Source organism: Ursus americanus, chromosome 7 (assembly GCF_024610735.1).
Source record: "Ursus americanus isolate L20-20 chromosome 7, mUrsAme1.1.p, whole genome shotgun sequence".
In the NCBI taxonomy this organism is placed as follows: domain Eukaryota; kingdom Metazoa; phylum Chordata; class Mammalia; order Carnivora; family Ursidae; genus Ursus; species Ursus americanus.
The window spans coordinates 17,596,133-17,623,789 of NC_142133.1; the positions used below are offsets into that span (position 1 = coordinate 17,596,133).

At 44.6% G+C, this 27,657-nt stretch overlaps 1 protein-coding gene across 3 annotated transcripts in view; it reads right to left on the reverse strand.

Annotated features, from left to right (window-relative positions):
• LHCGR (luteinizing hormone/choriogonadotropin receptor) overlaps window positions 1-27,189 on the reverse strand; it is a 57,578-nt gene extending 30,389 nt beyond the window's left edge. For all 3 annotated transcript variants that reach the window (XM_087863375.1, XM_087863374.1, XM_045787957.2), the window contains exons 1-6: window positions 26,999-27,189; window positions 8,861-8,932; window positions 6,617-6,691; window positions 3,398-3,472; window positions 1,287-1,361; window positions 1,121-1,198 (exon numbers count right to left, since the gene is read on the reverse strand). In XM_087863375.1, coding sequence (XP_087719501.1) covers window positions 1,121-1,198; window positions 1,287-1,361; window positions 3,398-3,472; window positions 6,617-6,691; window positions 8,861-8,932; window positions 26,999-27,150 — 527 coding nt within the window. In that variant the 5' untranslated portion in view covers window positions 27,151-27,189. The remainder of the gene's footprint in view (window positions 1-1,120; window positions 1,199-1,286; window positions 1,362-3,397; window positions 3,473-6,616; window positions 6,692-8,860; window positions 8,933-26,998) is intronic.
• Between the last annotated feature and the right edge of the window lie 468 nt (window positions 27,190-27,657).

Here is a 27,657-nt window from a genome sequence, read left to right on the forward strand (position 1 = left end):
CCTACACAAAGTAAAAAGTACTATTCAAATGCAATGTACGGTGATACCAATATTAAAAATCCATGATATAAAAGAGAGTCCTCTGAGATGGTCTCTTCTCTTGCTTCACAACTATCTCCTCATTTTGGGGTCCTTCAATGCATGCTCTCTCTTTCTTTATGGGCAAGCTCATTTATTGACTCATTACAACCCTGCCATGGGCTGTAACCAAAGAGAGGGATATGGATGTGGGGAAAAGAATTGAGTATGGGTCACTGGACTTTGGAGATAAGTGAGACATGGTGCCCAGAAGCCTCCTTCTGAATGGTGGGGCGAAGGCGGGTGCCCGACGTGCGGACGGCAGGGGCCCCAGAGGGAAGGAAGTGAGGCAGATGAACAGTGAAGAGAATAGGTTCGGTTATCCTAGCACAGTGGCCTGCAAACTTTCTGTGTGTGTGAATCACTTGGGAACTCGCAGATTCCGAGTCAGTGGTTCTGAGTGCAGAGGGTCTGTGTGTCTAACCAGCTCTTGGCAGGTGCAGCAGATGCTGGTCCATGGGCCATACTTTGAACAGCAAGGCCTTAGGAGACAGCATGAAAGGGTAACCTGATGAGTGATCGTCAAGGGAAAAGACACTATTTTCAAGTATTAGGGATGTAGGGAATGGGTATAGATGGTACTCTTCAGAAGCAAAGTAAAAAAATCAGAGCAAGAGAGAGTAAGAGAGCGAATGCAGGGTCAATCGATCAACTATCCTACCTACTTGAAGAATATCTTTCCAAACTTCTCATTTGAAACTTGAAATTTCTGTGCTCTTTGAACCAGGGCATCCGTTTCCCTCCCAGCTTCAAAGTGTGCCATTGATGCAGTGAACAATTTCATCAGTTGGAAATTTGGTCACTGTCCATCCTCAGGGCCCGTCTGATTCATTTTAAACTGAATGGGTTGGTTGGTGGTTGTGTGAACACATGATCCAGCTGCAATCCCGCACAACTGCTCTCACCCTTAGCATTTTAGGTCGTAAAGAACGTTACCAGTGAATGAGGAACGTGGTTAAAGATGAGAAAGAGCTCACCTCAAACTAGAAGCGAGAATAGCAGGAGCCTGTATGGCAGAACGTGAATCTGGGAGTTTACTCACAGTGTTATGGATTCGTTATTCATCCCTTGAAAAGCATTTCCTGGTATGGTGGTTATGTGTAAGTTATCACAAATTTCCCTGGAGGAATAAAATAAGAAATATTTACTTTCCAAATTTTAGCTGCAAATAGGAAACTGTTACACATAGCAATCAGCCTCATACTTACAGAATGAAATTAAATTCAGAGGAGAAGATCTTTGTAACATCTGGAAGCTTTCGGATGCCTGTGTTACAGATGCTCCTGTGATTGGGGCGGGGGGGGGGGGTGTGGGCAGAGAGTGAGTAAAAGGGACTGTTATTAAGGCATAAAGATAAGCGCAGTAGAAAGGCACTTTGCAAAGACTATTTTCACATTAAAAAAATATTGAGTTTGTCTTTATTGGTAGCACTTTTAGCTGTTGAAGATTGTCAGAACTTTAAAGCCCCTAACACTACAGAAGAAGTTGCTCTAAAGACTCCTGTTTAAAGATGTAGGGGCCGGAACTAAATTTTCAGGTCTTTTTCATTTATATTTGTGTTTCCAGCCTGTCTTTTCCTATTGTATCAATTGCATTTTTCTGTTGTATTCTATCCTATTCTTTTTTGGTAATTTGCTCTTGATAGTTCTAGAAAGCATCCCTCTACTTTGGAATAGGTTTTAACTCAAACACTTTAGGAATATTAATCTCCATATGAGAAATCCATATCCCTCATTATTAAAAATCTTTCTTTCTTTAGCTACCTTGTGGTGCAGGAAGTTCTTCCTGATAACATACTGAAATCACTGAACACGCTTTTGGTTACTGGAGCTACTCAGGGCTCTTCTTCCTCCCACCTTTTATTTAAGCTTCAGGGAAGAGAGAAACTTCAGTGATAGGTTAAATTGGGACACAAAGTGGGACTCCTTCAGAGGAGTCCCGGCATCCGGATTTCCCCTAGCCGAGTTTTCAATTCCCCTGTGCGGGCCTGCAGAAACTGATAGGAACTTCCTCACACTCTGGTGACAACGGAAGGAAGCCAGGTCTCTCCTTGGGCTCCTTCTTACCTATAACCCCAGATCGCACTGAATCTTTGCCCTCTCTGTGGCTGGTGATGGCATTGTAACTCTGACAGCAATGTGTACTGGGGTTGGGGGACTATCACTTGTTCGAGGGGTGAAAATGCTATTTAATAGAGACAATGATTCTTAGATAACGAGGGACTGTAGTGGTCAAATTTGGTCCTGGGATTTTCTTATGTTTTCTTTTTTTTTTTTTTTTCCTTATGTTTTTCTGAAGTGGTTGACAATGCAGATGTTTATGTGTCCTGCACAGCCTTGGAGGCCTGGAAAAGCAGAACACCTGGTCTAGGAGCCATGCGGTGTTAGAGCTTTCAAAGGAGCTATCCTTGTGCAGCAGCAGCTCCTGTAGGTGGCCCCAGGGCAAGGCTGTACAGATGACACCAGACCCAGGGAGATATCCTCCCTTCCCTCTGCAGGTTTGTTGTTTTTGTTTTTGTTTTTTTTTTAAGTGGTGGGGTTTGTGGACTCCCATCCTCTGGAGATTTTATGAAATTTAACTTATCAGGAAGAAAAGAGGACCTCTGTGTTAGAGGGTTTACACTTTTCTGTGTGAATAAGTGACTGCTTGACCGCTGAGAAGATCCATAGTGGTCCATAGTTTATAGATTGTATCAAGTTTCAGGAATTTTTGGTTTCGCTGGCAAGGCAATGAATCTGCTGGGTTCCCGTGGTACTCAACTTATAATTCTAACTAGTGGACTTAATAAGATTTAATGGGAAACAGAAAACAGTGATCTAGTTTATATGACACAGTGCCTACCTCAAGGCAATACTTAAAAAAGTTTTCACTTGATGCATAAAGGAACAAATGAGATGAAGGAATCAGTCATTCTTAACCAGGGGTGGGTGTCAAATCAGAATTGCCTCTCCTACTTTCACCTGTGCTCTGTCTGCATCACCAACCTCACCTTAGCGATTCTGATTTACCCCTTTTCAAGTGTCATGATCCCCCCCCCCACTCCCACTGTCAGTTTTGAAAATCATTGCAAGGAGAGATATTCTGTTCATGTGCTTTCTGGAGAGTGAAAACGTTGGGAGCCAGTTATATGGATTCAGAAAGCACCCAGCCTGGTGGCTGACAAGAAATGCTGATTAAATTTTAATCCGAAGGCTGAAGACAGACGTGCAAATGATGCTAAGTATATAGTTAAAAAAATCTTCCCAATATTTTAATTGTTTTGATTTTCATCAGATACCCAGTTTCTGTCCCCAGTTGCTCAAAAAGGAAAAATCCTCACAGGTATTTTAACCGGGGAAGATTTCTAAATGCTCCAGGCTCGATGTACACCAGGTTTTTGGTGTTCTGGATCAGTCTGTAAAGAGAGAAGGAGCTGTTTTAAGAAATATGTATTGTTTGGAATGTACAAGACCATAGTTACCAAAACATGCTGGCTGAAAATGGCGTCAACAAAAATCAAGTGACTTTCATATGCTTGAGAGGAGCTCCTGAGAGCCTGGGGATAAAAACTGCATGTAAGAGCCATGTTTGGCCGAGGCAGGTGTAAACATCATAGCTGGGAGTCTGTTCTGTCCCACTCGGTGAGGCAGCACCAACTTCCAGGACTCCCGGCCAAGTAGACCCTGCTCCACCATGGAGCCTACACACTGAGGGTGATGGGAGATTCCACTCCCAGGTCAGATGAGCAAATTGGCCAGTCTCCCTTACAGGGAAACTGGTCTTCTACATACTGGGCTGGCAGCCACACTGACCAATGATCCAGACAGGCACTCAGTCTTTGGATCAGTCCAGGGCCTTCGATGTGGGGAGATTTTATGCCCACTGTATAGATAATTTGCTGTGTGATGATGCACGGCCTCCCACCGTCCCTGAGCTGGTGTGACCTTCTATAAATTGAGAATATTAATGTGCACTCTTCCTACTTCATAGGTTGGTATGTAGTGAGTAATAGAATAGGTAAAGATAATGTAGGAGGCAGGGCTTTGTAGAGTATAAAAGTACAGCCATGACTCCCAGTGGTGTGGTTGCCCTTCTCCCTACTTCTCCAGTGGCTTTGACCCTTTGAGAAGTAGCCACAGTTGCCCGTCTACTTTGGATCCAATAAAAGGCCAATAAATGCCTTTGGCTCTCTAACCCTATGCCGCAACCACCCGAAGAAATGATAATTACTCTTGTTCTATAGAGAAAATGTAGTGTATTGTTTAGTTGGAGGAGCTCTGGAGTCAGTTTGGTTTTACAACCTTGTTTTACTCATTGTGTGACCTTGGATACATCACTTAAAGCATAGTTTCTTCTTAGGGTAGTTTTTGAGAAGTAAATGCATGTTTCTGGCTCACAGTAAGGCTTTGACCAATGTTAACAATTATTATTATAGTTAATGAAATCAGGGGATTGAATGATTTATTTCTAGTCACACAGCTGAGAAGTGGCACAACTTGGAAGTGAACTCAGGTTTTTGGACTCCGAGTCTAGTGTTCGCTCCCCCTTACTATAGTTACCCACCACTGGTGCCTGTTTCCATCTTATATGTCCTTTTGATTGTTTAGAGGTAAGTGCTGTTTTGTTGTAGTTATTTTTACAACAACTTAGTCAAGCATTCCTGGGCCATGTAAGGCATTATATAGGTAGGGTGGAAGGAACTTTTACTTCTTAAAGAGCTTTTGGGGTCTGACCTTAAACTACTCTTCCATACATTCCCTCACTCAACAAACGTTTATTAAGCACCTACATGTGCCAGGCATTGTTCTAGGTACTGGGGCTACAGCTGTGAACAGAGCGAGCCTGTATGGAGCTAACATCCTAGTCTCAGGACCTTCCTTGGGAAAAGTCCATGAACTTTCCCTTAGAGCATTTTATTTTTCTTTCTGTTGCATCATGAGCAATCTATTTATCATAAGCTGTTCTGGTGGTTCTCAGTATAAGCTGTGCTTCCTTATCACTTGGGCAGATTTCTAGGTCTGGAATAGTACTGTCATCTGTAATGGTGATGACCTCTCCCCTCCACTTCCCTCTACCCCCCACCCCGAAATCTACTTCACAGCCAAGTCTAGCCAAGTATAAATCTACATTTGATTACCCATTTTTTTGGATTTCCCCATAATCAGTTGGAGAGGGAGTCTCACCTCCCTGACTGTACTGTCATCTCCTGGGGAAGATTTATATTTTACCTCCTCTGTATTCCAGCAGCACTTGACCCTTGGTTGGACATGTGGCAGGTACTCACATACTTATCAATCAGTAATTCTCTTTAGATAATTGCTAATTGGACCGTTCATAGGGAGGCCTTGTGGTGTGGTGGGAGATGCACAAGTTCTGAAGAAAGACAGGCCGGGGTGGAATCTCAGCCCTGCCATTGTCTACGGTGCCACACTGGTCAAGTTACCGACCTCTCTGAGCCTCCATTCCTTCCCTTGAACAAAAGGGATAATTACCCCACTTTGCAGGGAAACTTTGAGGATTAACACAACCTCGAGGAAATAAATGCCAGGCACAAGTGTGCAGAAAATATTTGTTGCGGGGCGCCTGGGTGGCACAGCGGTTAAGCGTCTGCCTTCGGCTCAGGGCGTGATCCCGGTGTTACGGGATCGAGCCCCACATCAGGCTCTTCCGCTATGAGCCTGCTTCTTCCTCTCCCACTCCCCCTGCTTGTGTTCCCTCTCTCGCTGGCTGTCTCTCTCTGTCGAATAAATAAATAAAATCTTTAAAAAAAAAAAGAAGAAAATATTTGTTGCTAATATCCTTCCCTTTCCCTTAACTTTCAAAACTTCTGTGCAGGTGACATTTTTAGAAGCTCACGTCTCAGCCAATAAGGCAGCAGTAAGAAACCTGGTTTGGGAGTCTCACGACCCAATTCCTAGTCCCAGCTCTGGCACTGACTTGCTGTCTGACCTCAGGCAAGTCATTTAACCTCTTTGGGTCAGAGGTTCATTCTCTGAAAACTGAATCGAGCCAGTCTTCACCCACCTTTTTTTGTAAATTGGAGGAAAATGATAATTTGGAAAGGACCGTTTTTAGGAATCAATTCTAAAGCATCACAATAACAATAACAAACAGCATACACATGTCCAACCCAGGGTTTTATGTGGTAGATTTCCAAGAATCATTTAGTAAATAAATGAAGATGCCCTAACAGTCACAATGAACTAATTCATGATCTCTCAGCTCCCTTTCAAATTTCCCCACTACCCCAGGTACTTCACACCCTCCCTTCCGTAAGGTAAAGAGCTACTTGGCAGGACTCCACAATGTCAATTTTAATTTCCAACTTTGTGTTGTGATGTTTCAGAGTTTATACAGCTCCCAGGGAGAAGCAGTTGTCACCATGGCAACCTTCAGGCCACTGCAGTGAGAGAAATTAGTGCCTGCCCAGGCCTAGTAATTGCTGTAGTCTTTTCCTCTTGGATTCCTAGCAGTGGATGCTTAATACAAATACTGAGTGGGCTCCAGCCAGCGAGGGTAATAGTGTACAGCAATAAACTATCTGTTAGCTGATGCTTACATTTCAGACAAATTGAGGAGGTTGTCAAAGGCATTAGCTTCTATCTTTTCCAGAGAATCACTTTGAGAGATTTCACTAGGGGAGAGAAAAGAAAAAAAAAGAAGAAACATGAAAGAAATGACCATGCATGCATCATAATAAGCTGTGTGGGACCTAACAACTGGGGGCTCCAGCGTGTCCTTTTAAAAAAGAAACAGGGATGCCTCACGTTGTCCTCACATCCTGAAGTGCTACCATCTCCCTTTAGGAGCATCGATAGGCGTCTATAACCCAGGGGCTGTTGATAATGCAGGTTTCAGTAACCCCTGTGTATGTGACAGGTTTTTTTTCTTGTTTATCTAAGACTCAGAGTCACAGATTGTGAGATGTGGGCAAATCTTTTGAGAAAATCTAGTCAGATTCTCTTGTATTACAGCTTTGGAAATTGAGACTCTCCAGAGGAGAGGCAAAAAGTGCTTATGGGAAGGCTCAGGACCAGGATCTGGATGTCTGAATTCCCAACTCCCTCACTCTCGTGAGGATTTAATTTGGGTTGTATTCATTGTTTCGTAGCTCTTTCTCCTTTTCCCAAAATCCTGCTCTGAGGCAATTGCAAGGTGGTCAGCGTTCTTTCTGGGTTGTAACTGTCTATTTCTTTGACTATTTTTCTCTTTTGGCAAAATGAGGACAAGGAGTACGTCCTGTTCACTTCTGAGTCTGTGGTGACTTCATATTGCCTGGTGCATAGAGTACGAATGAATGAATGGATTAGTGAGTGGAGTTTTTTTTTTTTTTTTTAAGATTTTATGTATTTATTTATTTTAGAGAGAGAGAGTGAACACTGGAAGGGGCAGCGGGAGAGGCAGAGAATCCCAAGCAGACTCTGTGCCTAGCATAGAGCCTGACGTGAGGCTTGATCTCACGACCCCGAGATCTCAACCTGAGGCGAAACCAGGAGTCGAATGCCCAACCAACTGAGCCATCCAGGCACCCCTGAATGGATTTTTTAAAAAATGGATTAAAAAAAAAAAATAAACGTAAAGGAACAGCTTTGCCATATACCATCCCAGGCATGCAGGTAATGTCAATGTCACCCTAAAATCCCAACATAAGCTACCATTTGCTGCCAACTGAGAAAAAAGTCTCAAATTCGCAAATTGCACATTTGGGTGTTTCTAAGGTTAACATTCACTGAAGCCTTCAGACTTGAGAGCTTTAGCCCACAGAAAGGCTGAGCCTAAGGCAGGGAATGTCTGTTATGAACAACACAGTAATGGATTATTCCTGGACTGATTCATTTTATTTGTCCCTAATGGTTTGTTTCTTTAGCTGTGGCTGCTTTTCTCATGAGGAGGTCTAATGCATTAAAAGTTATCAAAACTCAACATTTCAACTTGAGAACAGAAGGAGAAGAGTTAGGTTCAAGGAAACTGACGTTTCTATAATTCTTAGGGAATGATTTTTAATATCCTCATTGCTTTCTAATACCCTGAAGAGCAATCAGAGTTTCCCCAAGGAGCTAGGATTGATGATGCAGCATCTTTAGAGACGTAGATTGGCTTCGAAAGCCCCGTGGATTGTTAAGATCAGAGACGCTCTCTAGGAACTGAACGACCTTTGAGGTCTTTTCACGTGGACTAACATTAAGGAGGATGCTGGAATACTGGACTCCTGAGAAAGTGCTCTCTCATGTATGGTGTCTTATTCCCTAGAGGCTGAGACCCAGGGAGAATGGATTGAAGTTACATCTGACACAAGTGTGAGATCACGCTGTATCATTGGGTTGCTTTACACTTTTGATAAAGGCCTTTTATCAATACAGCTATAAATACTGTGTTTTTGTCATACACTTATTATATTTTAGATATAAAGATTATCTTCTGATGCACAATAAACCTCCAACACATTTTCTTCTGTGTGGGTGTTATCTAAAAATGTGACACAAGGGAATAACTGCTCTAGCAGAAAGAGAGTTTTTATGATTGCAATCTATTTTCTTTTCTACTTGAGAAGTTTATCATCACTTATCAGAATGCATTCAGTTCATTGAAGCAAGGTTAATTATCCAGAACTTAATGACTCTTGAAAATCATACTTTTCTTCAAAGGTCCCTAGATGTTATTTGTATTATAAAGATAAAAATATGGCGTTTCTTTAAGACAGTTTCTCTCCTAGAAAAACTATCCCTTTTCAACTATGTTTTCTCTTACAAAAATTGTATTATTCCAATTATGAATGTCTTTTGATATGCAGTATCTTACTTACATTTTTATGACCTCATTAAGTCCTCTGAAAGCTTGAGGTGGGATTAGTTTGATAGGGAGATAGGTGAGTGATCTAGAAAAGAAGAAAGGAAAGCCAAGAGTTTAATATTTAAGACTGGGTACCTTTAAAGTTCATGAATAAAATGTGTGTGTGTGTCTGTGTGCACACACGCGCACGTGTGTCTATAGAGATGTGCCATGACTCACTCTTGGTCTTTATCAAAGAATATGTTATTTTGTAAGATCCTGAACTTTGGGCTCAGACATCTGGGTTCAAATCTCCACTCTCCTACCACCTGGCCAGGTGATCCTGAGGACGTTATGTAAGCCCTTCATTTCAGTTTCTTCATCTATAAAATTGGAATAATAACTCTTGCTTCACAGTGTTGTTAGATGATTCATCAAGATAAGCCACGTAAAGAACAGGGCTTGGCACCAAGTAAATAGTTGATAAATAGTTCTAGGGTGGCCCCATAGGCCTGGTTGGGAAGATGGAAAAGAAACTGTCTGGGGTGAAGTGGAGAAGTGACTGGTGACAATACAATTGGAAGCCAGGCGGGCAGGAGAAAGGAAGATTCTCTAGGAACATGTTCCTATTTTGACCCATCCCATCTTCCCCAGACAGGCGATTTCAGTATCTTCCCAACCGACCACTTGGCTGCTATGGTAGCTCAATCACATGGGTGTCTCATGCCATTTTGGAGGAACGTCTACAGAGCATTTCCTTCAGGCGCTCACGTATATTCAAAGGAACAATCTGAGTGTTCTTGAGACAAAAGTTACGCATTATGTAAAAGTTGAGAAAAGAGCAATTACTCAGCAATAGCAAAAGCGGAACAGGGTGATGTACACCCGCTAAAGGACAGGGATGAATGTTCAACCAGCATTTATCAAGCATCTACAGGTTCAGGGTTTTGGAGCAAGCACTGGCAGAGAGGCGGGGAGTGGACGAGGACATTTCAGGTGGGAAGTGAGTATCAGGAATATGAGAGTAGAGGTGGGAGACGCTGCCTTGCTTTTCACCTGTCTACAAAGCAGACTGTCTTGGTTGCCGGAAAAGAACACCTTCGGCCTCAGAAGTGTATCTGAATCAGGCAGATGTCTTACGGTCTCAGTAGGGACTTGCTACTGGCGTAAGGTGCTATGCGAGCTGTGCACACCCGCCTATAACCTTATTTTATCCACTCAACAATGGTGTGAGGTGGGTATTTCCCTTTGATAGCAGCAGAAGAGGATCACAAAGAGATTCAGTAGCCTGAACAAAGTAACATGACCAAGCAGACTGAGTCCAAATGTTCTTTCCATGGTGCGATATTGGGCCAAAGTATGCGATTCCTCACCCAGTCTCTTTCTCCTCCCACCCCAAACTTTATTGAGGAATAATGACAAATATAATTGTATATACTTAAAGTGTATGGTGTGGGGATTTGATATACACATACATTGTGGAATCATTACCAAGATTAAGAAAATTAACACATCTGTCACCTCACATAGTTAACTCTTTTTGAGGGGGGTGAGAACACTTAAAATCTACTCTTACTAGATCATCCAAATGTAGTCTTATAACTCAAAGTTTGTGCCCTTTGATGTATAGCTACTCGTTTTCTCCTCCCCACAGCCCCTGGCAACCATGATTCTCTTTTCTGTTCATAGGAAATTGGCTCTTTTTGGTTTTGTTTTTTTTAGATTCCACATATAAGTGATATCATACAGCATTTGTCTTCTCTGTCTGGCTTATTTCACTTGGTATAGTGCCCTCCAGATGCATCTATTCTATCACAAATGGCAGGATTTCCTTCTTTTTTATGGCTGAAAAATATTCCTCTGTGTGTGTGTGTGTGTGTGTGTGTGTGTGTGTGTATTTACCACATTTTAAAAGTCCATTCATCAATTGAAGAACAACGTTTTGGTTGTTTCTATACCTTGGCTGTTATGAATGCTACTGGAATGAACAGGGGATGCAGATATCTCTCAGACACAGTGATTTCATTTCCTTCAGGTCTATACAGGTAACCCACTCTCTGTCAGTGAACAAGGTGGAGAGACATGCATTGTAACCTTGTTTCTCTTGAGAAGAGAAATGTGGCACTCCCGCAATTTCTCCCATAGAGCAGCTTACCAACAGTTCCCCCCTAGGGGCTAATGCAAAGAAATTGCATTTCAGAGAAATGCTTTTACTCAACAGTCTCTTAGAGATGGTACAACCTAGAGGAACTAATCCACACTTGGTCCTCTGATTTTATTCCTGAAGACATTCCCACCAAGCACATTGTTCAATACCCAAACTTATTTAACAGGGCATCCAAGAAGAACAGGGACAGTGGGGGGAGAAATCTTCTTACGATGGCATGTTTGCTTCCTATATTTCTTCTGGAATCATGTCCGCTTGGCTTACTGATTAAAAACACAGTTTTATTGCTCTCTGCACTGCCAAGTCAATAAATTTCCAGAAGAGAAAGCTGTATTCTACCATACCCCATGCAACATCAATAAAACTGACAGCCAAATTCTGATTCCAGAATCTTTATTGCTGGGGATAATGCAGTACAGAACATATTTTGGAGAGTGTTTACATAAAAGCTTAAAACGAACCCTTCAGAGCTGTTTATTCATGCAAATGGAACCCAGACGCTGGAGCCTCTCAGCAGGCAGCCTCCGCCTCCAAAAGGGAGCATAGTGTGGCTCCCAGGAGAGCAGTTTGGCTCGAGTTTGACCCGGGAGGTTGCCTGAGCCTTTGATGGATGTAGGGCTGAGGGATGAGGAACAAAGGTTGGACAGGAGTGGGAGAAGCTGTAGGTCGCGCCCTGGCTGTGTCCGGTGACTACAGAACAGCCCTAGGGCAAGATGAAATTTTGCAGTTGATGTGATGCTGCAGATCAGGAAAGGCAGCAGTAATGAGAATACAAATACAGTTCCTACCGTAAAGGAGCCGCGAGCAAACAGCAGGTAACTGCGGGTGTGGCTGGGGCAAGGACAAGGCCCGGGGGCCAGAGAATGGGGAGACAGGTGGGTGAGGCAGGTGGACCGAGCTTTTGACACTAGATGTATTCTCATGAAGTGAGGTGCAGAATGTGATTCTATGAATCCAAAGCTGTTTTTCCCACTGACTTCTGTCTTTATTTTAGACATGTCATGTCTTCATTCCTGATTTATCTTCAAATTGGCCGCGGTTTCTAAGCGGATTTGCCAATAACCATTTGAATATACTCCCTTTGAAGGTGCTCCCTTCTCTGATGGGTGCTTTTATGAGGCCAGAAACTTTTAGCAATGTGAACAACTGTCTCCGTAATAACGCCGCAATCCTACTCCCGTATACTATCAGAGAAATTCTGACACTGATACTTAAGGGAAGCTGTGTGCGGATTTTCCTCCCGGCATTGTGGCATCAGGAGGGTTGGACGCAAACTGAGTGTCCACTACGGAGTGGGAGAATGGTAGAGTGGACAACATATACCTAACTAATAGGTGAGCAGCTAGAAGGAAGTCTAAAGGCACACAGAGCGGCCTGCGTGGCTCTTTGAATCATGGTACTGAGAGCAACAAGTAAGAAGTTAATGATATAAAATCCTACTTGCAGAATTAAAATATGTGCACAGAAAACATTAGGTATTTTAAGAGAAAACACCCAAACACATATTAGGATGGTTGCCAGTGCAAGTTGAAAGGCAGTGAGAGAGGGGATAGAATGAGTAGCTAAAAGCAGAGCGACTTTGAGCGGACCAGCCATGATGTTGCTTGCATGAAGTGTGAGCGACTTAACCCTCTGCACCTGAGAGACAAAAAGGAAAAGAACAAAGTTTTGTTTTGATGTGTTGAGTCCTCCCCTGCTTTCTTCCCTCCCCTCTTCCTTCTTTCCTTCTTTTCTGGTTTTGAAATTAGGCCTGTGTGTATTCCAAGAATCTTGTGAACTTGAGGAACTCTTGTGGAAAAGCCTAGTCAATGGCATTTGCTACAAAGCAGCAGCCAAGGAGAACTGGGGACGAAAGATCAAGGGCAAGGACGGTTCCGCGGCTCTGCTGCCCAGGGTCAAAAAAGGAAATAAAAGCTATGCATAAAGCAAAGACAAATAAAAGAGGGGCAGAGCCCTTTCTGTCCCAGACAGTGTGACAGTCCCAAACTCTGCAGCTTAGATGGTGGTGGAGAGCCAGGCTACTGGGCAAACAGGAGGTTGAGCTTGCAGGGTGCAGCGCTCTCTGCCTCCGAAGGAAGTCCACGGCGGGGGACGCCCCAGCTACTGATTTTTATTACATTCCACAGCTCTTTCTTGTCTTTCTCTCTTCTCTTCTCTTCTCTTCTCTTCTCTTCTCTTCTCATCTCCTTTTTCCCCTCCCTCCCTTCCTTCCTTCCTTCTTTCCTCTTTCCCTCCCTCTCTCTTTCTCTCTTCCTTCCCTCCCCTCCCCCTCCCTCCTTCCTTCTCTTTCCTTCCTTTTTCTTTCTTCCTTTCCTCTCCTCCCCTCCCCTCTTCTTTCTTTCTTTCTTTCTTTCTTTCTTTCTTTCTTTCTTTCTTTCTTTCTTTCTTTTCCTTTCTTCCTCCCTCCCTCCCTCCCTCCCTCCCTCCCTCTCTCTCCCTTCCTTCCTCCCTCCCTCTCTCTTCTTTCTTTCTTCCTTCCTTCCTTCCTTCCTTCCTTCCTTCCTTCCTTCCTTCCTTCCTTCCTTCCCTCCCTCCCTCCCTCCCTCCCTCCCTCCCATATAATACCTTGATTTATAAATGAATGGATAATACAGCATGGGTGACACCTGGATTATGGCAAAACCCTACTTTGCCCAAGTACCTGTGCCGCAGATGTTGAAACAAATACTTAGGATGACAGAGTCTGCCTTAGTTTCATCAGGTATGAAGACCATTTATTCATGAACCCTCTCTGCAAGTCCCCAGCCTTTCCAGTTATGGGCTAAGTTGACGTAGAAGCATCTTTTACTCTTTTAAGATTGGAACTAAGCACTCACCCTAGTTCTGGGATCCTGTGATTGGTCATGACTCTGGTGGAGTCCTGTGTCTTTCTGCATTGTCTACACTAAACCTAACAATTTTCGGAGGGCAGGAGTACACCTGCAGTGTCTTGAATTACACTTGCTTCCCCCAATGCCATGTTGGTGTTTGTTTTTGCCTTGAGACCTTATCCTTTAGCTTGCCTGGTCTCCCCAGAGGCCATGTAGGAATGGAGCCCCTCCCACCCTTCTCCTCAGTCACCAGATCCTGATCCCTATGTCTCTCCTTCTTAAAAAACCCTACCGACCCGGAACAGTTTGTACTTGCTATCTGGTTAGGTTCAACCTAGTATCTCTCACTGTTGGGTTCTAACCCTCAAAATGGGCTCCTGGCCCAGACAGAGACTCTTTGCTGGGACTACCCAGTACAGTTGGGTGAGTTCCTATAGAGGATGCTGTGGTGGGCTTCCAAAATCACCCTTCAGGACTGAGGCACTCATTCCCCCAGACGCTGGGAGAGAGGACAGCTGAAGCTCCTAAATAATTGTTCTCCTGGAATTACCCTCAGCCTAAGATTGCCACCTTGTCCAAGATCACATCTTCTCTCCTGGGCAGCATGCATCCAATGACTGGTCAGTGCAGGGTGAGGGCCTGGCCCCTTTGCCTCAAGGTGGGACTAGTCAGAAGGACCATCCTGCCTTCAGAGCTCCTTCCCATCTTTCACTTGGGCCCCAGAATACTCCCCTTCCCAGCCAACTCCAATTGCCAAGCCACCCATGCATTTTGTGTCAGAACTCAGCACCAGGGGACAATTTACAGATAAGCAAATGGCATTTACATAAACTCAATCACCTTGAAAAGGGTGATGCCACATTATCAGGTCCTCCTTAATTGTGCCTAAAGTCTCCTGAATACTCAAGGGTGGGGCTTGAACCCCTCTCACTTTTTTCTTCAGAGTTTTAATAATACAGATGACCTTGAAAGGAGCTAGTTTGTCCAGCTCACTGGCTTTTTAAGGAACCCTCAAAATAATGTTCCCTGGAGAATTTCAGAGTCAGGAGGGCTGTGTCCCCACCCCGCAGTGAAATCCAGAATTTAGAAATCCTTGCTTATATAAAAACCTATCAATTGGGATACATTTGCATTATCAAAGGATTCTTGGTCCTACAAAAGGATTCTGTGGACAGTTCCTTTAAATAGCAAACTCCCTAGGTGAATGGAAAATAAAGTTCCAATTGATAGACTCTCTCCTTTTAAAGACAGGCATAAAGTCAATGACAACTGTAGGTGTCCCCCCACCCCCCAAGTCTTTAAGAGCTTGGATTGCATCAGGGTTCCCGGGGCAGGACCACCTTCTGAAGCACATGGGCTGAGCAGGGCCAGAAGAAGATGAGAGCCAGGGAAAAAGTCCTGCACCAATCAGAGTCCCCAAAGACTGGGTGGAGTCCTAGGATTCTTGTCAGAACCTTTACCTGTCCTTCTGCCCAGCACACCGGAAATGAAATATTTTTATTCACTGCCTTCTAATTATTTAGGAAAACCATCTGTATTATCAATTTAAGAAAGCTACCAACATCCATCCATCTTTCACAGACAATTAGTTTATTGCTAGAGTTATACATCCTGAATTTTAAAATGCTACTGAATCAGAGGGAGGAAAAAAGACAGAAATCAGAGATGTTCAAAGCCTTTTTGCCTAATGAACTCATCGAAATGGGAGGGGGAAGCGTTACCTTATTTAAAAGAATGTTAATGTTTTTATATTTATTACATAAGACCTTGATCTAAATTCAACAGAGAATTAAGAATGTGTTCTTTTCAAAGCTGCTCAGTAATTACAACAAACTTGCTTTCATCTTGGAAAGAAATAAAAATGGCTTCCCCCTTTCCAAATGATTTTAAATCATTGCGTTTTCAAATACATTGATCTACTAGGTAACTTCATTACTGGGTACATCTTCATTTATTGACCTCTTGTCTTTAGCATTTACCTACAGGGAGCTGAGATGTCAATGTTACCTGAAATATGAAGTCAGGATAGGTGGACATGCAATTTGTTAAGTTTTACATCTGAAAATTTGGAATGCTCCTTAAAAGTACGTCCAGGTGGTTTTGGTTGACCACTCCTTTAAACACTGACTGTATTAGACTCAAGGAATCAGAGGAAAGGGCTGCTTACGAGTGGATTAGTCCAACTCCTCACTTTATAGACTAAGAATCTTCAGCTAGGAAAAGCGAAATGATTTCCCTGAAACCATGTGGCAATTGTGGGGCAGATCTGGACAGAACATAGGTCACTTCATTCCTGGTCCAGTGCTGTGTCCTTCTCTAATCAAAGCACATGAGTGCTGTTCCTTTGGGGGTTTTGTTGATACACTCTGCTATAGAATCCTCTGGTTCTCGGGTGAAAACCTAGCCTTCTGACAGAACCATCAGCTTCTGGAGGGCATGTGCTCACAGTCTTAATCTTCAAAGATGCCGCTCAAATTCCTGTTCCTCCATGAGCCTACCAGAGTGGGTTGTCTTTCTTTCCCCTACCCTCCTCAGCAAGAATGACTACTCAGTGTTTTTTTTCCTCCTGTACTGTTATTTGAGAATTTACCGGGTACCCCATATGAATGTTTCCTCTGTTCCACCACTGAACACCCATTCTGTGGTGGACCCTACCTTCACAACTGTCTCTTGCTTCCAGCCCCTTTATTCCTTTCTCACTGCCAAATTTCTTGGGCATTCTTTTCTCCACCCCGACTAGTTCTTGACTTGGTTTCCCCTCACCTCACCCTGGGTTTCCCCTAACAGGTCTAGATTAATCTTCCTGATACCTTCCACCATGTTACTATCATACACAGTTATATTCTGTGCCTGCTCTTGGCCCACCCACTGTCTACACATGTCTCAGCCGCGCATTCAGGCCCTCCAAATAAAGGCTCAAACTTCATTTGTCGTTCCTGTCACCCACTATTCCTGTCACATAATCCATACACTAAACTTGTGCTGTCCAGTCAGGCAGCCACCAGCCACATGTGGCCATCAAGCACTTGAAACATGGCCAGTCTGAATCAAGATGCACTGTAAAGTGTACTATACATACCAGAAGTCGAAGACTCAGCGAGAAAAAGGAATATAAAGTATCTCATGAACAACTTTATACTAATTGCATGTCGAAATGATAATATTTTGTCCATGTGGATTAAATGAAATATTTCACTGAAATTGATTTCACCTTTTAAAAGCTTTTTAAATGTGGATATTAGAAAATGAAGACCACACACGTGACGAACGTTGTGTTTTTGCTGGACTGTGCCACCCTGGACAAATCAGCCTGTTGTACTTCCCGAACTTGCCGCTCCCTTTTCTGCCCACATTCACACTCTCTCCACCATCTGGCACATCCTTCCTTCTCTGCCGCTACCCTTGGTTAAGGGTAGTTTCCAGAATAGGCCGTCATCCCCGATGGCATGTGCTTTCTCTCTGGAAGCAGTATCGTGGGGCAGTGAAGAGTACAGACTCTGGAGGCAGAAGGCCTGCATTCAAATCACAGCTTTATTCCACATCTATAAAATACTGATGATACTAACAACCCCAGCAGTTTTTGAGATTAAATAAGGAAACATTTATGACACTAATACGGCGTCTAGCACCAGGTAAGAGCACACTAAGTACTTCTAATTCACAGCTGCTTACTGTGAAGGATTCAAGCTACCCTGGTGACTTCTAGCGACAACTCTAACTTCCTTGTCAAGGGTAGGGGATTAGTGGGGGTGGGAGGGGGCTGGTGGGTTCACTACTTTGGAATGGACTCTTCTATTTGTCATGGGTCACGCTTTAATCTATAAAATATCTGTGACTTGTCCCTGACTCTTAACTCTCTGCTGATTATAGAGAGGACAACTGAGAGGGAGAGTAAATAGTCCCACTTGGTACCTTTCTTTTGGGCTCAGGTATCTTTTGCAGGTGTCACCTGATAGCCCTTTTTAAAAAACGATAAAGAACAATTTTCCATTAAACGTTACAACCCTAGAGAACCACTCTGCAGACTTCTCATTTGCTCACTGATTAAAAAGTTCAGTCAGTTGGAACCCTCCCATTGGGAAGTGCAATTTGGGTGACTCCCCTCCAAGACAGACTTTCCAGAGCACCCAAGAAGCTGTGAGGAGCTTATGAATTATACTGTGGACCAAAATTTTCAAGAAGATTCCCTGGATAATGGATTTTCCAAGTCATTTGTGCAACAACTAAATTAACAATATAAAGCCTCCGAGGAAAATGGTAAACACATCTAAGTCCTTACTCAAAACCCATTTAAAGTTTTCTAAAGACACAAAGCAAAATAACCCAATCTTTACCCCCTAAACTGAATTCTTCTAGCAATAATATAACATGACAAGAATAACGCTGGTAAATAAAACTACATGTTGAATTCTCCCCAGGGAATGTCTGCATCATCTGTAATCATTTCTCAAAAGTATTTTTTAGAAGCAGAGAATATTATGTTGTCAGGACAGTGACACTGAAGATACGCTTCAGGAAACTCTTTCATTATAAGCTCCTGTTCCAGACGCTTAAAAACTTTTTTTTTTTTAAGTGAGCTTGTAAAAGCTCGTTGCAACTGATACCCCACATACTTTTAATTAATTTGAGGATGGATTTAAAGTGCCTGAAATGGGGTGCCTGGGTGGCTCAGTCGATTAAGCTCAGTCGGGTAAGCGTCCCAGGGTCCTGGGATCGAGTCCTGCGTTGGGCTCCCTGCTCAGTAGGGAGTCTGCTTCTTCCTCTGCCTCTCCCCTTGCTCCTGCACTCTCTCTCTCAAATAAATAATATCTTAAAAAAATAATAAAGTGCCTGAAATTACTGGCATGTGTGCCTTCACTTTTCACTAACTCTCCTCAGCTCTGGCTGACACCAGTTTGTGTGATTGTCTTGCTCAAAAATGCCCCCTCTCTAGAAGTATCTCATGGCCGGCTGTGTCTGGGTGGAGCATTTCACTGACTGTCCTCCTGTGCTCTTGCCTTGGGGGTGGGGCCTGAGGCAGCCAGATTCTCTCTGGAATTTCAAACTTGGAATAGGATTCTGTGGAGCTGACTCATTGTAAAGGTGAATCTAGAGAAGTGGGAACTGACCTCTTGCTGCTAAAATGCCAAATGCTCTCTGCATCTTGCCCACATCCTTCTGCTTTCCTCCTTATTCTTCTATCGAGTTAACCTCTGATGATTAAATTTGTCAAGAGTTGATTTCTGGTGCTTACAAATAAGAAAAGCCTTAACCAGAGCCCCATCGACCTTTCCTGGGGGAAGTAATCCTCTGTTCTGTTGAGGACCCCTAGCACAGGGTGTGCGCCGGTGCTCAGTGAGAGAGCAGAAGGCTCTGAACGGTGATTCCGTGGCCTCTCCAAGCTGGTGCAGCCGGACTGAGCTTTAGGGAGAACCGCCCTGGTCTGGCTGCCCCCATACAGAGCGAGGCTCAAAGAACTGCAGTTCAAGCGATGCCTCCACAGAAGTTTCTTCATTACTCAGACTAGAAGGGACGGCCCCCTTTCCTGAACTCCTACCAGACTCGGTTTATGAGCTTCCCCACCTTCTGCATTTCTCTGCAGTCATCTCTCTCTCTCCTATGGCTGAAGACTAGAAGCTCTTGGGAGACAGGGGCAGTGTCTATGGATTCTGCACGTTGTCGTGGACGCTTCAGGATGTAGTACCCAGATGGTCAACAGGTCTGCCCTGAAGGTCTTCTGTGTGTCAGCCTGAGCTTGGGGATGGGGAATGGAGAAAAGAAAGGACCCAGAACAGGTCGGATGCTCTGGCTGGACACACAGGACTAATCTAGTTGAACAATAGAAAACAGCCTCTAATCGGGTGTCAGGTGGCGTGTTTGAAAGGCAGCTCAGCCTGGGCTGAAAAGACTAGCGTATCAGACTCCAGGCAATAACGAGCTCTGCTATTTTGAGATTCTAACTTATTCACCTTCCAGGTTGAGGAGACCTAGTGGGTCATTTTCTCTAACTAACACCTCCCGGGAACAAAACGATTCCATCAGGCTTGCCCCTTGGATGATAGGTGTTTCCCGTTCGACCTCATACACCAGCTGCGGGTTTGCAGTTGTCTCCGTACCATCAGATTGTTACAGTCACACTTTGTAGTTAGGTGGAGCCTTTCCTTCCTGGTCCTTTCGGCTCTGCCGGCCCGTTGATGTTCACCACAGTCGGCCCTGCTCAGGGGCAGGAGCCATCCCGCCCCTGTTAGAGACGGTGCAGAGGTTTTATCGCTAGCCCGAACCACGGTGCAAATGAGGGGAAGGAGACCTTGTGCTAGAACTCGGGGCTGCCCGGTCTTTGTCCTGTTGATCAATTCAGGTAATTGGAAGGCTGCGTTGGACCCTACCTTGTCATACCAGAACAGTCCTATACCTGTGGGCTCAGAAATCCTGTCTGCTGCTGCTTCTGAGGTAGAAACAGGAACCCAGGAGTCACCTCATTTCATTAGAGTCAAGGACAAATGTCACAGCAGCAGGGGGAAAAAAAACCCCTTCATTCTGAAAGCTGAGTTTTACTTATAAATTGGACTGTTCTGAATTTGGCTCAGGCGGCATTAAAGAGCTGTGGTTCAGGACCGCACAGAGCGCAGCTGTGAGTGGTTTGCTGACTGGGAGGGGGTGTCTTCTCCCTGTGAGGCAGAAGCTAGGAGGAAATGAAGCTCATGGAGAGAAGCTGTTAGAAGCTGCCCACCAAGTCGGAGAGCCCACCTGCCTGGTGGGTGGGATTATTTTAATTCTCCTCTTTAAAAAAATAGCTGGTGAGAAATTTGCTAAAATCTGCATTAAATGTGATTTTTTGCACGCCAAGGGGAGCTGCCAGAACTGAATACATATGCTTCCATCGAGCCAGCCCCCTTGGGTCTGGAAGTGAGCAGCAGGGTCTCTCTCCATCACCATGACTCACCTGACTTTAAAGCTCCATATGTAAGATAATAGTTACACATGGCCAAGACATCGTCTGGTGCAGCCACTCTGACAGATTACATTTTGGAAGAAAAGATTTTGTGCCTCATTTCAAGACATGAAAAGAAGCCAAAATGAGAGGCTTGGGAAGAAGATAGAGGAGGTGAAGGAGCAGAACTGGAGCCCTGAATTAATCTGACTTACTGCTTTTGAAATAAGAAAGAATAAGGCAGGAAAGAACCCAAGGAATTGTTGCTCTCCAAGGGGGGAGCTGGGTCCAATGCCAAAGGAATTGGTGTGTGAAACATTTGGCTCTACACTTCCACTGAGATTTTGGGAACTCTGTTGCTTGCTTTTTTAGTGTGCTATTAGGGGCCATCATTCACTGTCCCCAAAAGGATGATTTTTAAACTAATAAAATTTGGTCCTTGCAAAGCTTTCCTCAAGGAGTCTGTTTATAGGCACAGCCAGGTTTAAGGATTGCCTTGAAGGTGTTGCTGAGAGACTTGAGTTAGAACTGAGTTTCAAGATCAACCTCTACCTTGGGCCTTTGCTTTTGTTGGGTGTGTTGGGGGTGGTGGTAATGGGAGCTGGGACATGAGCGATATGAATTCTGAGATTTTTTTTTTTTTTTTTTGGTCAGGCCCAGCTGCGTGGAAGCTGAGGGCAGGCCCAAGCTGTTACACTTGCAAGAACTTGGCAGGGTTCTCCATGTCCTGTAAACTCTTACCTTGTACCCTGGACTGGGAACCCACTGGTCTCAATCCGGGCTCCTAGGGGATTGTTTTGGTTGGTTTTAATGGATCCTGGGCTGCGGATTGGTTTTTCTCTAATAAGTGAGTTAAAATAAAGAAATAACAAAAATCAAAGCGATTTGGATGGGATATACTCATATAGATAAGCTTCCAGTCTTGCTTCTTTGAAGCTGATATGTTTACTATGCCCGTTCAGAGGATAGACTGGGGGTCTGCAAAATCTGGAAACTAGATGTTGACATAACACAAAGAACTCCTTCCGCTACCCATAGCACCTCCTCACCTCCCCATCCTCTAGGATGGAGATTTTTAAAATGACATTTAGATGCGTACATGCTAACTAATATACTTTTTTTTTTTTTTGCATTGGTTCATTGTTCCTGTTCAGCTGTCTGCTCAGTTTGATAATGATAGTAGTTCAATACACACTTGAATGTGTGTTGAATGTGTGCTGAATGTGAATCATAATGCCCATAAAATTCTGGGATTCCTAAGTTGAATAGGATCTCTTCAGGTGGCTCTCACTGTAGCACGGTGATTCAAAACCAAGGGTGGGGGTGGATCTTGCCCCCCATAGGGCATTGGGCAAATGTCTAGAGCCATTTTTGGTTGTCATAGTTCGGGAGGGCAGTGCTACTGGCATCTAGTGGGTGGAGGCCAGGGATGCAGCCCTCGCAGCAAGTGATGATTGGGCTCCAACTGTCAGTTGTGCTGAAGTTGAGAAGCCCTGCTCTAGCAGAAGAGGCTTATTTTGAATAAATGGTTACATTATGGCAGGATATGTGCAAAAACATAGGGAAGTACAGGGTATCGAAGGATGCCTGTATAGGAGGGAGGAGACATTGGGGAAAGCTTCATGGGGAAGTGACTCCAAGTCATGATTTTTACTTAGTGTCTTTGTAATCAGTTGTCCAAGAATGACACTGATTGAAAATTTATTAGTTAAGAACTATATATTGGGAATTTTTTTCTTTTTGTACAACCCTCTGGGTAATATAAGCAAATGTTTCTGATGATTTTATATTTTCCTTTAAAAAAATTCCCCAGAGTGCCTGGGAGAGGCTTAAAAAACTCGAATCCATTCAACTTTTTATTCTTTGCTTCTTAGCAAGGAATCTGAATCTATTTTAACCTGTGGTTCGTCCAGTGGGACTCTTCTTCCTTTCTCTCCTTCAAGGTTCAGCCCCATAACCCTTCACCCATGAAGGCTTCCCTTGGAGATTTCAGTCCATGGTAATTGCCTTGTTCTCTGAATTCCTAGACCCTTGTTGCCTCTCTCCCTGGCCACACGGCTCTCTTGCATGTGTTTCTATCTAGACTGTGGGCTCCTTGAGGACTGGGACCATGCCCTCCACCTGTATGTCCCTCTACAGCACTGAAGGCTGTTCTGGACCCTGATTTTCACTGAAGGTACAAGAAGGAAAAAGACATTCAGGAAATACGTCAGGAGACTAACATCTTCCTATAACATTGGATTGATAGATACAGTACATTTTATCCTTCCCAAGTCTTTGGATTGTGTCTTATAATAAAGTTTAAAGTTTAATCTCTGTTCAGTAGGCACGACATGCAAAAAATAAATTGCCATTATTATTATTAGCATTTTCTAACTAACAGATTTTTCAGAAGCTGTTTCCATATCAAGAAGATCAACCTTTCTGTTGTCATAGAGACAAAGATCTTTATATAACCATGGGCAAGGTGAAAAAATTTTTTCCCTCTCCTTCTAGTTGTCTGAAACTAATAAGAAAAGGAAAAGGAAATGTTTTAAATCAATTTTTTCTTTTACTGCCCCCCCCCGAATTAGAATGAATGAACATGTGGGAGGCTATTTTTTGTATCACATTTTAGATTTTAAATACCTAAGTTTTTAATAAAACATGGAAGAGGTAGAAAGGTAAGAATGAGTGAACAGTGCCCTTTCCAAATTTACAAACAGTGGGCTTGTCAATGACAAACAATTATAATCCATGTTCCTTTTTTCCCCCCTTTTTAAGCCAAATAGTGGACTTTAGATGGTAGTCTTATAAGGCAGATTTCCAAGGCCTGGGAGATTCAAATACAAACCCTCAGCATCTACTGAGGGGCCAATGATGACTTCTGAAATGCTGTGCAATTACACTTGGCTCCTCCAACCCCCAGAAACAAGAGCACGCCCCTTCCTTCTGCAGAGTCAGACCTGGTGCGTGACTTCGTGTAAGACCGTATGTCTCTTCTTCTGGGAGCCTTATGTCATAATTTCAGGTTTCTTCTTCTGACGAACTCCTGATAATTTGTTATTCATAGCATTTTTTCCCTATCTTGTAATTACTGTTTACTATTTCATTCATTCATCGTCAAGGAAAGAGGACTTCAGTATGAAGCTGTTCACTTTTCCTGTCTTCCTCCTCAGTGTGAAGTTATGTAACTTTATCCATCCCCCAGGACTCAGAACTATCCCTCTCTCTAAGATTAACCCTTCCCCTGTGATCTGAGACTGACACTCTTCTCCCAGCCTCACAGAGATCTTACTCCATCAAATATATTCTCCCCCAGCCCTTCTGTCTTCAGTCTGTCCTCCATACATTCCTTCCCTTATTCCTCTTTGAGGACAAAAACGAACAAAACCTTTCTTAATCCTGCATATTTTCCATATGTATCAGAGTTTGGGCTTTTAATTTGATCATAGTTGCCTTTTGCAATAAATAGGTATTTTGTGTGTGTTGGGGGGGTGCACGGGGAAGGAAAATATACAGAACAGGAAGTTGAAAACATACTCTTGCTTTCCACAAGATTATATCCTTCATGGAGAGTAATATCTTGGTCCTTAAGCTTTAGCATGCATCAGGACCACTTGGGGAGCTTGTTAAAATACCAGCTGTTGCACCACATCTTCCGAGTTTCTGATTCAGTAGATTGGGGGCGGGGCTCAGGAGTGTGCATTTCTAACATTGCAGGTGATGCTAATACTGCTGGTCTAGGACCACACTTGGAGGAACATTGCCTTAAAGTAACTACCCTGTTATCCCTTCTTATGTATTTCTCTTGGTATATGGATGGATGTTGAGGTCACTTTATCATGTCCATAGGGTTCTCACCTAAAGGAGGAGGCCATCTCTCATTACCTGATGTTCAGGAAACGTGACCTTGTGAGGGGCAGCATGCTTGCTGACCTAAGGTATCTAAATGTCTAGAAGATGCTCTTAGTGTGGATGCCAAGATAGTTCGTGTGTGTGTGTGTGTGTGTGTGTGTGTGTGTGAATTTAGGAAAGGATAATTTTCTTACGAAGACAAGCAAATGTAAAAACACAATTAACAGTCTTTGCTACTCAATAGCAAAAGGGGACCTTGGTCAGGTTATTCCATCTCTTTGGACCTCAGTTTCTTGAAGTCTGTATGATAAATACTGGGCCAGTGAGAAAGGCTATTAGTGGCACAGTCATTCACAAGAGCAAGATGGAGGTTTGTCAGGGAAGGACAAGGGGTGGGACTTGGAAGGCAGGTTCCATGAATTTGTTGATTGATTGAAACCAATTCTATCAGCATGGTCCTCACCTTCAGGGAATTGAGCTGACAAGGTAATTAATGGAAACTAATTAATATAAACCCCTCAACCTTTAAACTGTAGCCCTCAACTGCAAACATTCCCTGAAGGCCACTAACTTTAGTTAGTTAGTTAGTTAGTTAAGAGAGAGAGCACTCTGGGGCGGGGGAAGGGGCAGAGGGAGAGAGAGAATCTTTTTTTTTTTTTTTTTTTTTAAGATTTTATGTATTTGTCAGAGGGAGAGGGAGAGAGCACAAGCAAGGGGAGCAGCAGTTAGAGGGAGAAGCCGGCTCCCCACTGGGATCATGACCTGGGCTGAAGGCAGACGCTTAACCGACTGAGCCACCCAGGTGTCCCAAGGTAGAGAGAGAATCTTAAGCAGGCTTCACACCCAGAGCTGGAGCCTGATGTGGGGCTGGCTCTCTCCACCCTAAGATCATGACTTGAGCCAAAATCAAGAGTGGGGTGCTTAGCTGACTGAGCCACCCAGGCACCCCATGAAGGCCACTAACTTTTTCAGGGGAGAGGCTCAGCTCCTCAGGAGGGAGGGGAAATTCCTTTCATGAAGTGGACTCCTGACGGACTTGTGGGGCCCAAGGAAATGGTGGGGGATTGCCTCTTTCCTCCCTAAGAATGGAATTTCATCGCTGCCAATGGTTAGAATATAACCACAGCCTCTACCAGCCTACTGCCTTTTGGATACTTTTATAATACTCTTCTTTCTTCTTTTCTTTCAACAGCTTTATTGAGATATAATTCATATGCCATACTATTCACCCATTTAAAGTTTACAGTGCAATGATTTTTAGTATGTCTGTGGAGTTGTGCAATCATCACCACAATCTAATTTTAAGTAATTGTGTTACCCCCAGAAGCCACAGCCATTAGCAGTCACTGGGCCTTCACCCCTACCCGGCAGGTACTAATCTGCTTTCTATCTGGACATTTCATGTAAATACAATCATATAATGTGTGGTACCTTTTTCTTTTTTCTTTTCTTTTTTTGTTAAAGATTTTATTTATTCATGAGAGAGAGGAAGAGACAGAGAACAAGCTGCGGGGAGAAGCAGAGGGAGAGGGAGAAGAAGACCCCCCCCCCCCCAACAGGGAGCCCAGTGCAGGGCTGGATCCCAGGACCCTGAGATCATGACCTGAGCCAAAGGCAAACGCTCAACTGATTAAGCCACCCAGGCGCCCCATTGTGTGGTACCTTTTTCTAAATGGAAGAAAAGAGACCAGGTGACACTGATACACTAGCACTAAAAGCCCCTCCTCTCTTCACCCCATCACTTCAGTAAACGACTTCCTCCATCTGCTTGCTGATGTATGCAATTCTTTTAATCACCTCTGTGAACGGGAAGCCTGGGTGGTGTGTGTGGGAGGTGCGACACAGGGCGCACCTTGATCAGACAGCCAGATAGGAATGCAAGTACATCTGGGAAGGGGCAGAGCGGTGGCTCGAATGCTTGCTAAGGTGCTTACGGGCACTGGTGGGGAGAGGCCGCTAGCCAGTAATCCTGGTTGAGTGACTAGGTCACCCCTTGCCGTAGGGCGTGCCACCCCATGCCTAGAGGAGCTCAGGGTGCCAGAGGTCACAGTAACCTTCACCAAGTTGGCTGGTGCAAAGGTCAAAGACAGAGGCAGCTGCTGATAGAAAAGCATCACACCCAGTCCCCTTCCAGCAGAGGCAGGGAGCAGGACTTCCCCCCGTAGCTTCTGGGCAATTCCACGCCCGTTGCCACAGCCCCAACGGGGAAATCGCGGGCCTGGGACCCCCAGGGGCTGCAGAGTGCGCCAGGAAGCTGCGCCACCCAAGGCGCGGCACGGGACACAAAGACAGTCCCCAAGTTTTGCCTTCTCATCACTTTAAAAGGTGGTGGAATTTGATAGGGCCAAGACTTTTGCTCCAAGCTTCCAGGTAAAGGGGCTAAAGAGTAGGGAGACAAGGTGGCCCTGGAGCGAGCGAGGGTCCCCGGGCGGGGCGCCGCGTACTCACAGTCGGGTGAGGCCGGGGCGCGGGCCGGGGCAGCGCAGGGCGCCGTCGGGCGGGCAGCTGCAGGGCTCCGGGCAGTACGCCCCGGAAAGCGCCCGCGGCAGCAGCAGCAGCAGCGCCAGCAGCGGCCGCAGCGCCGGCCACCGCCGCCCCATGGCAGGCGAGCCTGAGCGCGGGGCTCTGGCGGTCGGCCGGGTGCCCTGGCCAGCCCCGGAGTGCCGCCCGCGCCCCTCTCCCCGCCCCTTGGTCTGCCCACCCCCTCTCCCGCGCCCGCCCGCCCGCCCTCGGCAGCCGAGACTCTGCTCTGCCCCGACCTGGGGTAGTGGCCAGCGACCCCACCACCTCCTCCTTTCTGCTGCTTTCCCTGGCCTGCGCCGTACTCCAGTTGACAGGAAGGAGAGTGTGGTAACGGTGAAAGCTTTGGACAAGGGGTGGGGAGTTCAGAATTCTCACCAGGCTCTGCTGTACCTGAGTGTGAAGTTGAGTAAGATTTGTTACTTCCAGGAACTTCTTTTATTTCATCTACGAGAGGAGCAGACGGATACTCTGCCCCACTCAGATGCTTTTCCTCTCCTTGGTTCTCAACCCCAAATCCTTTCTCCTTCTCCCCCACCAGCTCCGTCCCCACAAGTAATCTCTGTCCTCTCAACTTCACAAGTAAT